The following is a 10,238-nucleotide window of genomic DNA, read 5'->3' as shown; positions in this document are numbered from 1 at the left end:
CAGGCAGCTGTCGGCTTCCTGGGCACAGAGTCAGCACCGAGAATCCAATGGCTTCATGGTTTATTGTGGGGGAGCAGAGAACTGGACACGACCCCAATCCCAGGACAAAGAGGGCCCCTTGGACGAGAAGGTCCATTAAAGGCAGGGGACAGGGGGGTGGGGGGGGCTGGCGCCTGGCCACAGGGAAGCCCCTGGGCAGCTCTGCATTCAGGGGCGTGACCCAGAGAAAAGGGGTCAACGGGGGGTCACCAGCGAGCATCAGAGTGTCGCCCGCCCACCAAGGACAAGAGGGAGGGGACGGGGCCTGGATGGAGACTGAGGAAGAGGCCCTTCCTGGCTTGGGACCCCCGGGGGACTTGGACAGCCTGGGGGAGGAGCCCCGAGGCGGGAGGGGGGCGGTGGGTCTGGGTCCGGGTCTGCTCCCAGAGCCCGCCGGCTGTCACCGTCACCGGGAGGCCTTTCTGGCCCCGCAGCTGGGGCCCGAGGCTTTGGCGAGGGTCTCCTTGAGCTCGCTGCCGCAGCTGCCTTTGGCCTTGACTTCCGCCGCCACCGCGGGCTTGCAGCTGTAGCCGCTCGAGGCGCCAAAGCCCACGCTGAAGCCAGCCCCTCCCGGGCCCGCGCTGGTGTTGCTGACGACGGCTGCAAGGGGCGAGAGAAGACCTGGCCCACCGCCCTCCTGGGTGCCCAGCCTGTCCTTAGCTCTCGGCCCCGGGGTGGCTGCAGGGAGACACTGTCTCTGGGGTGCATTTTTAGTGCACCGAGAGGGCTTCATCTGGAGTCATCATTTTTCATGCTCTTGGCCCCAAACAGCTGGTCTTTCCCTCACTATTTCGTGCCCACCTATCAGTGTCCGCCTCTGAGCTCTGGGGCCCATCAGCGGCCCTCCCCACCGGCTGCATCAAATGAAGAGAGGCCCTGAGGGAGGCCTCTGGCCGCCCTGCCTCTCTAACACAGCTCCCGCCCGGCTGTCTCCAGCTACAGTCTGGGGAAGCTCATTTCTGACTGCTGCCTCATTCAGTCTTTTAGCAAATCCCCCCCCCCCTTACTGAAACCAAGCGCCTTTCTTTGGGTTTGGCCTAAACAGGAGTAGAATGTGGCCACGAAGCCTCATTCTTACAGTCGACTTTGGGGTATAAGATGTTGGGCATCATCTGAGCTCGTGCTTGTATATTCGGGACATGGTGGCTTCTCATCAAGGATGGCTAAAGCCAGCTTCTCTCTGTGCCCTAGGTGACCCCTGCACCACTCTGTTGTTCTGAGATTCTGAGTCCTTTTCTCTGTCATGGAAACAGGGACTCGGGTGTCTGGCAAATGGCCTAGGACAGCCCATGTCCTGCAGAGACTTACAGATGCTGACGGAATTTGGATATTCACCGGCCATCCTGGAGGGGAAGAAGCAAGCAGATTAAACCTCAGTAAAGCGTCACCCCATATTCAGGAGTCCCCTCTGGAACCAGGCTCTCCACCCAGATGTGCCCCTCACTCCATCCCATCTCCCGAATTCCCGAACACGGGGAGAAATGGAGAACTAAGGTGAAAACCCTGCTGGAAGGAGCCAGCTCTCTGTCCAGTGGGCCTGGGGCTGTGGGGTCATCGTGTCCCGCCCCCCAGGGCCATGCCACCGGTCTGGGACAAGTAAGAGGCCTGAACTCTGGTCCTCCCTGGGCCGTGGACCAGGTCACCCCTGGAGTCCTCTGCCGCCTCCCCTTGAGGATGGCCAGGGAGGCTGTTTCCCAGACGGTGCTGGTGTCCCACTGCCTCCTTGAGGCTTTTCCAACTCGGCTCTTCTTGCCGTCAAACTGTGTCCTCCCTGCCACAGCATATCAGACCCACTCGCTGTGGTCTCTCCTCCGCGGGGCCCAACAGCCAAACCTGCAGAACTCCCTGACACGCGCCGTCACCCCCACCTGCTCTCCTCGCCCTCCAGCAGCTTGCGGTAGGTGGCGATCTCCATGTCCAGGGCCAGCTTCACGCTCATCAGCTCCTGATGCTCCCTCAGCATCCGGCCCAGCTCCTCCTTGCTCAGGTGCAGGGCGGCCTCCAGCCCGTCCAGCTTGGCCCGGGCGTCCTTCAGGGCACAGTCCCCCCGCTGCTCGGCGTCGGCGATGGCCGTCTCCAGGCTGGAGCACTGGGGGGCGAGAGGGCACGGGCCAGAGTCAGGCTGCCCGGGCAGCCTCCCTCGGTTCCGGCCGGCGGGAGACTCGGTGTTGCTCCTGGCTTCTCCACCTTAGGCTCCGGCACAGTCCCCCAAGCTCACGCCTACGCATGGACGGTGGCACCTCCTTATCTTGGGGGAGAGAGCAGGAGGGCACAGAGGAGGTAGGCTCCTTGGTCACCTCGCCCTGCTCTCTCCCTCCTGGTCTGACATCAGCTGTGAGATCCCAAGGCCAGGCCTGAAAACAGTCCCTGGTAGCTGGCTGTCATTCCGCCCCATAGTCTAAAAGTTGTGTGTGTGGCTCTGTGAGTCCTAGAAAAGAAACTGAGGACGAACAGAGTTTCTAATAAAACCTGCATGCAGTACTTCTGCCACCCCGGAGTGTGGTCCCCAAGCTGCATGCAGAAGCAGTGCCGTCTGGTACCAACCAGCCTTGGGAGGTTCCCTGCACAGCTGACAGGACTGGCCAGCTTGCAAGCATCTGGATTAGCAGAGGGAGCTGCAGGTCAGCTCCAGACTGTCCCCATGGAAGCTGCCCCGGGGTCGTGGGGGGTCCTCAAACCCCAGTGCAGGGGTGGGGGGTGTCCTGGTTACTCAACTGCAGTTTTGCTGGGACCTGAATACCTGGCTTCTCTTCCAGGGGCGCCCCTCTGGAGTCAAACTGGCTCCACACCAAAGAGGGCAGCTGGCCCTGAGGCCAGGCGGAATTCTACACTGTGAGCACTGGAGGGTCCCTCCTCCGCCAGGAAGGCCCCCACCCCACACCAGCAGGCAGGCCGTCAAGATGTTTTGGGCGAGAGGCTCACAGCCCCCGCAGAGACTCCTGGGACCCGGCTGCTTGAGGCCCATCTTGGGGCTGCAGGGGTCTGAATACTCAGGGGGTGGCAAGGAGCAGCAGCCTGGTCTCGTGAGTGTGCTATGAGTGGACGGGACATGCAAGGCGCTGGAACGCGAGGATTCTGGGGCCGTGGAGGGCCTAGGCATCTGCTTTGAAATGTGGGTTTCTTTGGTGGAAGAAGCCAAGACGTCAGGAGGGCACCTTGGCTGAGGGTCCTCGAGGACCCGCGAGGGGGACAAAGAAAAGTGATCCCCACTAGTTCCTCACAGAGCACATCTCCCCTGGCCCCGAAGCCCAGTGGTGTTCTGATGGTAAAAGCCACTTTCTGGTGACCCCCTCACCCAACCATGAAGGTGGGGCATTGTGCCAGGTGTGACCCCCTCACCCAACCAGGTAACCTCGTGATCAGATATAGCACCTTGCTTTTCTTTGAGTTCTGCATAATTTAATTAAATAAAGCACCATGAATGCTTAATGGTCTTTCTTCTTTACAGAGCAGAGGAAGAGAGAGAGAGTGTGTGTGTGTGTGTTTGTGTGTGTGTGTGCAAGGGAGGGTGGGCAGGGAGAGGGGGTGACCGGCCTGCCTGGGAGGTGGGCTGCACTGGACCTGGGGAGCGTCCTGGTGAAGGAGCCAGTGGGCCTGTGGCTTCGGGGCAGGCATGTGCGAGATGGAGGAGCCGCCCACCCCGAGGTGGAGGCCTGTGCTGGGCACAGGCCGGACACCCCTGGTAGAGGAGGGGCGCGAAGCTAGGCAGTACTGTGAGGTACCGTAGGAAAAGGGGAGCTGTTTGGAGGCTTCACATGGTGACTCCATTTTGGAGGAGGCGGGTCCAGCAGTGGACTTGAGGGAAGAGCGGAGAAAGACCCCCACCCCGCTCCAGGCCAGGGCTCTGCTGTGGGTTTGCCCTCCCTGTGGTCTGGGGCCACTGCCCTGGGCTCCCCCACCTGCATCATGGAAGCCACAGTTGGGGCTCCCTAGCTAGCAAACGCTGGAGTACCCCGTAGCTGCGGCCTCACAGCACTGACCACTGTCCACGAGAGGGGTCAGCGTCCTTCCACGTAGATCCACAATGCCCTATGGAGGAGCTGCTTACCTGGTTCCAAATCATAAACCTGCCAGCGGGGTCCTCCCGCCGAGCCCACCCCGAGCCCACCTGCTTCTTCATGTTCCCGGCTCCAAGCCCACCTGCGGGCTCCTCCCCAAGCCCACCTGCTTCTTCACATTCCCGGTCTCTGAGCGGACCCTCTGGATGAGCCGGTTGAGCTCCGAGATCTCCGCCTTGGTGAGTTTGAGGTCATCCCCGTGGCGGCCGGCGGTGAGCTGCAGCTCCTGGATCTGAGAAGGGGGTGAGAGGCACACGGGGAAGCTGAGAGCTCACCTCTGAGGGTGTCTGGCCCTGGGGGCGGGGGGCTCTGCGCCATTCTCCTTGTCTCACTGTCCACGCAGGCAGGCCAAGCAAAGGGAGGGGCGGGGCAGGGGGAGGAAAGACAACCCTTCCCTTCTGCCCAGTTCCAGGGCCCCAGGTTCACAAATGTGACACGTCGGGGGAGTCTGAATGTCCTTGTCCTCATTCACGAGGTTGGAAGCAAGACGGTGCGTGGGCGAGCCGCAGTGTCCGGGCTTTGCAGGGCCGTGGAGCCGGGGTCCGCGGTCGGCGAGGCCTGGGGTGGGCGCTCAAGGCCCCCGGGGTACGTGACGTGTCTTAGGCTGTGTTTGAGCTGCCTGGGCCACAAGCCAAGCCCGGGATGAGGGAGGTCTCTGTCCAGTGCCAACACACACGCACGCACACACACGCACACACACGCACACCCGGCCCACCCGCGCACCTTGCTCTGGTACAGCGCCTCGGCCTCGGCCTTGCTCTTCAGGGCGATGTCCTCGTACTGGGCGCGGACCTCGGCGATGATGCCGTCCAGGTCCAGGTCCCGGTTGTTGTCCATGGACAGGATGACAGACGTGTCGCTGATGTGGGACTGGAGCTGAGCGATCTCCTGGAGGACGTGTGGCAGGGACGAGGCAGAGAGGCTCTATGAGTGGGTCCTTCTTTGGGGCCTCCTGGCGAGTTCCCCACACGCCCTTTCTGCCTCTCCTGCATCTGGCCTCTGCCGTCAGCAGAAACCACTGGGGCTGGGCCTGCTGGGCCAGATGACCGGGGTGGGCCTCGCCTTGTGTGGACCCCTGCTCTCTCATGCACTGGGGGTTGCCCTCCCCCACGCTCAGCAGCGATGAGAATCAAGTCTCAAGCCCCATGGCCCTCCCTCAGGGTTCTGAAAGGGTCACCCCAGCCTCCCCTTCTCCAGGCCCCTCCTGCTGTAGCAGACCTCAGACCTCTGAGTTTATGTTCCAGGAGCCCTGTGCCCAGTCAGCACCTGGAGAGCTCCTCCCCCTCTCCAGGATCCTCACCTGCCAAATCAGGCAGAGCACAGCTCCCTCCCCTCACCCCCCCCACCCCCACCCTCACCCTCAACCCAGAATCAGCCTCACGCTGTGTTCCCTTCCAGACTGACTTCCTGGGGGACAGGAGTCACTTACTCTCCATCGTGGTCTCTTCGAAGGCTACCTCATTGCTCGGAACACCACAGGGGCTCAGCAAATGTCAGCTGCGCCGGGTGGGAAGGCTTCTCCGCCAGCCTGTGCCCCACAGAGCCATGCAGGCCCAGGCCACTGCAAGAGGAGCGGCCCCCCGAAACGCACGAGCTCTTACCCCTTCATACAGGCACTTGAAGAATTTGATCTGGTCTGTCAAGGAGTCCACCTTGACCTGGAGCTCCACCTTGTTCATGTAGGCCGCGTCCACGTCCTGGGGACACACCGAGGGACCAGCTGTCCTCCCGCCGTACCCTTCCTGGCTGCCGCAAGGCCCCTCAGTGCCCCTCCTCCCCGCCATGCTTCGTGGGGAGTACAGCAGCCCTGAGCGCAAACCAACTCACGCAGGGGTGCAGGGCCCCAGCCCGGAGGCTGCAGGTGCGGGGGCAGCATGCACCCCAAACAAGGCCTGGGAGGCAGGCGCTGAAACGCCCCAGCCTATGGCCCCACTGTGCGGAGCTCGGGGTCCTCTGCCCTCCCAGCCGCTCCCCACCCGCACCTTCTTGAGCACCACGAACTCGTTCTCCGCAGCTGTGCGCCTGTTGATCTCCACTTCGTACCTGCAGGGCCAACAGGAAGGAGACAGCACTGGCCGGAGCGTTCATCTCTGCAGACGCTCCCTGAGCACCCAGTAGCCACCACCGTGCCAGGCGCTGCAGTGGAGGCCCCCTGGAAGGGTCCCCTCTTCCAGGGCGCACGAGCTCGTCACAGGGACGCGACAGGGACAGGTCGAAGGCACCCGTTTCCCGCTCCTCGGGTCATGTGCTGCTTCCCTGCCTCTGCCCCCAGCGCACGCAGGTGGTGACGCCGTGCCGAGCCTGCGGTCCCACCTACTCCACTCCACCTGGCCGAGGACACATTTAGCTCCCGGGAAGTGGAAATGAGGTGTCTGAATGAGGATGGAATAGTCAGGTGTAGGGTGGATATACGCCGGGGACGGGAGCATCGTGATCATTTCATTCCAAGACTTGCTGCTTGATCCCTGTTTTCTATTGCATGAGCCACAGATAGAGCTCTGACGTTTTGGAAAGGCATGTGTGTACACACATGACAATGTGGGATACAAACATCAGCGTGGCAAGGGCAGGTTATAACAATGGTTCTCTGTGCCCCGCCCTCTCTGTCTGCTGGGTGAAGCGGGATGTCCCTGAAAAAGCAGTGTCACTTAATGAGTCCAGGCAAAGCCGTCTGGGAAAACATTGCAGCAATTTGAAAGGTCAATGACTTCATCGACTAGGAAACAAATCCTTTCTGCAAGTCAAGTGGCCTTTAGCGTCTGTTTTCAACAAGAAAGAAAGAGCTTGTTAGAAAAGCTCCTTGAAGAATCAGGAGACATGGACACACAATCACTCAGCTAAGAAAAATATATTTGGAACGTGGGGTGCGTCGCAGGCATTTTGGATCCATCAGCAAACAAATACCCCTTCTCAGAGCAGAGAGAACACAAGAAATAAGTCACTTACACAGCATGCTTACACAGATACTCGTTCTGCTTCCTCTCGGGCCACACGGTGGGTCTTTTAAAGTTGGTTATGACCAGACCCTCCCTCGTGGTACAAGGGTTAAATTGTAGCACTGTGAAGCTGTCTGCAGCCACTGCAGCACAAGTTCGATTCCCAGCCAGGGAGGTGACCCACAGGGCGCGGCAGACCTCTCCTGACCCGCCCGCTGCTCCCCTCAGCAGTGTGTTTCAGTGGACCTGCCTGTTCTGCTCCCCATTCTGTCGTTGGTGAATTCTCTCACCCCCTGCACCTCTGGACTGTACCCCAATTCTTGTATGCATAAATAAATCTTTAAAAAATACTTTGAGGGGAAAAAGACAGAAAAGTCAGAAAGACATTCAAAGAATTAAGTCTCACTGCTAGTGCTAGATAAATTAAAATTTATCTCCACGAGTTTCCTGCCAATCCTGACACATTCTGATAACCCTGGTAGAGCTACAGGATGAGTGTTGTCTCACTCCAGCAAGAATCAATTTTCACGCAAGGATAACTAAGCCAGCGGGGGAAACATCTGTCCATTCAACTTATTAAGAAATGTAATTCTAAAATTATTTTTTACTTTTTATGATTAATAATGATATAATAAAATTAGTAACACATTTCCTTGTTTGCATAACTCAACTCAGTATAACTCTTCAAACATTAAAAAATACCTAATCCCTAGAAAAAAAACTCTCTGAACTTTCAAGTTCCAAACAGATTTGTGGCAGCCAAAGTGATCCACAGAGGAATTTGAGGCATTAAATATATTACTGTGGAACAAAAATATGTGGGAGAATAACTTGAAACTGGAGTTCAAAGGAGGAAAGGATTGTGATCAAGGTGATGATTTTTTAGTTTTTTCATCCACATGTCGTATTTTAATATATCCAAGACAAACATTAAAATTGGTAAAAAAAAAAATTACAAAAAAAAAAACTTTCTTTACATAGAATTTATCAATGAAAGTCCTCCCCAGAAGGACCGTGGTCTGGCACTCGGTCTCTGCTGGCACACAGGGACATCAGCCCCTCGGGCAGCTCCCGCAGCCGGGTGCACTCTTGAAAGCAGAGCGTGCCTATGAACTCCTTAGATAAGCCGTGGCCCTTTACCTGCTGAGGCGCTAGATGGAAGTCACCTAGTACACGTGACACCTGCCACAAGAGGGGTCCCTTCAAACACCTAAGGTCGCCAGGATCACTTTAAATGACCATTTAGCTTGAAAAGCCGTCCTTCGCAACTACCTCCATTTATGACTTTCTAAAACGTCGTGTCATTTTATAAAGACATTTTTTAAAATATTCTTTTAGAATACCTGTGAGAAAATAACTTCCAGACTACCACCAGCGTGTGCAAGGGTGCTCACATCTGCACTCTACCCCCAGGGCCTCACTGTTTTACTGGAAGATAAATGTGCTGAAAATTCTAGCACAGGACAACTTACGATCAGGATCTCGTATGTCCTAGAGAATTTTTTTTAAGTGGCTAGGAGAGATGATGATAAAATTCATTTTGAAAATAGTAAGTACAGCTAAGACTTCTCTTACCCTTTGCTCCATGCTAACTGTCGTGCTAACCTCTTCGCACACTTTAGTCCAGCTAATCTGCATGGAAACCCCCTGAAGAGGGCTCTATTGTTAGGTCCTAGCTTTAAGAAGGAAGCAAGACTTGCCCAGGGTAAAAAAAAAAAGCCAGTCCCCAGTGAGGTTAGGACCAGTCATCCCACATCAGGGGGACAACAGTTTCCTATGTCTGGCACTTGGGTTTTTTTAAGAGCTGTGGCTGTATCACTCCAGGCACCCCCGCTCACGGTGCCCGCAGGTGAAAGGCAGGTGTCACAATCTGAACTGTATAAATATCAAACCTGACGTTCACAGATGACCGAGAGTCACGGAGCCGTGAGTGGGGGTGCTGGAACAGCTGCCCTCTCCAGCCCCGGCGACCCAGGGACAGCACAGCCTTGGGATGACCCTGACCTGACCCTCTGGGCTGCGCTGGCAGCTCCCTCTTCCGCCCAGACCCCTGCTCAAATCCCCACGGGGTTCCAATGTCCATCTGAATTCCACTTGACCTCACTTCCACACACTGGGGGTCACTCTGTGAACCCGTCCTCAGAGCCTCTACATCTTGGAGGTCGGCGCCCATGTCACCCTGTCCCGGCACCCGCATGCAGACCTCACACCGTGGTTCTGCTGTGGGGAGATGTCAGCACAGACCTGGGCAAGCAGACTGAATGAAGGGCAGATCCTCCCCACCCCTCAAACTGCGGCAGAAGGCAGCGCACCCTGGAAATCCTGCACCGCGGCACGTGTCCAAAGCATCGGCTCACAGGACGCCCAGATCTGTCACTCCCCTCTGCCTCTACTTGGAGGGTTTGCTTACAAGTACGTTCTCGAATAACCTCTAATCCGGGGATTCAGGAACATAGATACGCCTCAACTTGTAAATATTTTCAAAGCTCTTTTTTTTTTTTAATAGTTTTAAACTTTGTTCTGGAATTGGTGGCATTTCTCATGTTCTGGAAACTCCCTTTGAAAACCTCACTCAGGAGAAGCTACCCCGCCAACGGGGTTGTCCACCTGGCTTTGAGACAATTCACACACAGCCTCTGCTGCTCTAGCTCCAGCGATAAAAACTAAGCACGCGATCTCCTAGGTAATCTGAAGCAGCGATTTGGATAGATCGTCTCTCTCCCTACGGCTCATCCCATCTGGGTTTTGCTCCCTGTCCAGGGAGGAAGAAAGCCGCAATTATATTGGCAAAGGATCTAAGAAGGCAAAAAGCTGGCTCCAAAGGAAACGTCCCGAGGTCGAGGCCCGCGGCCTGCTCACCTCTTCTTGTAGTCCTCCACCAGGTCCTGCATGTTCCGCAGCTCCGAGTCCAGCCGCACCCGGTCCCCCGACAGCGCCTCCAGCCGCTTGCGCAGGCTGCCGATGAAGCCCTCGTAGATGGGCTCCAGGCTCTTCCTGCAGTTGCTCAGGTCCAGCTGCTGCAGCAGGCTCCACTTGGTCTCCAGCACCTGGTTCTGCTGCTCCAGGAACCGCACCTGGAACCCAAAGGGGGTCAGAGCCCAGAATTCCTATCTGGCTGCCAAGAGCCAGGAGGGGCCTTGGAGATCGCCAGAGGCCACCCTCAGCAAGGATGGGGGACGGGAAAGAAGAGAGTCGTCAGAGGGTG

At 57.3% G+C, this 10,238-nt stretch overlaps 1 protein-coding gene across 1 annotated transcript in view; it reads right to left on the bottom strand.

The window, feature by feature from the left end:
- Nucleotides 1-445: 445 nt before the first annotated feature.
- LOC101622447 (keratin, type II cytoskeletal 72) overlaps nt 446-10,238 on the bottom strand; it is a 10,587-nt gene continuing 794 nt past the window's right edge. Inside the window, exons 2-9 of the mRNA XM_004692505.1 lie at nt 9,893-10,107; nt 6,080-6,140; nt 5,699-5,794; nt 4,821-4,985; nt 4,204-4,329; nt 1,908-2,128; nt 1,348-1,382; nt 446-639 (exon numbers count right to left, since the gene is read on the bottom strand). Of these exons, the coding sequence (XP_004692562.1) occupies nt 446-639; nt 1,348-1,382; nt 1,908-2,128; nt 4,204-4,329; nt 4,821-4,985; nt 5,699-5,794; nt 6,080-6,140; nt 9,893-10,107 (1,113 nt within the window). The remainder of the gene's footprint in view (nt 640-1,347; nt 1,383-1,907; nt 2,129-4,203; nt 4,330-4,820; nt 4,986-5,698; nt 5,795-6,079; nt 6,141-9,892; nt 10,108-10,238) is intronic.

Source organism: Condylura cristata, unplaced genomic scaffold (genome assembly GCF_000260355.1).
Source record: "Condylura cristata isolate star-nosed mole 26May11 unplaced genomic scaffold, ConCri1.0 scaffold00034, whole genome shotgun sequence".
NCBI lineage: Eukaryota > Metazoa > Chordata > Mammalia > Eulipotyphla > Talpidae > Condylura > Condylura cristata.
The sequence above is the reverse complement of the archived record's forward strand: the minus strand, read 5'-3'. Positions and strand labels throughout refer to the sequence as shown.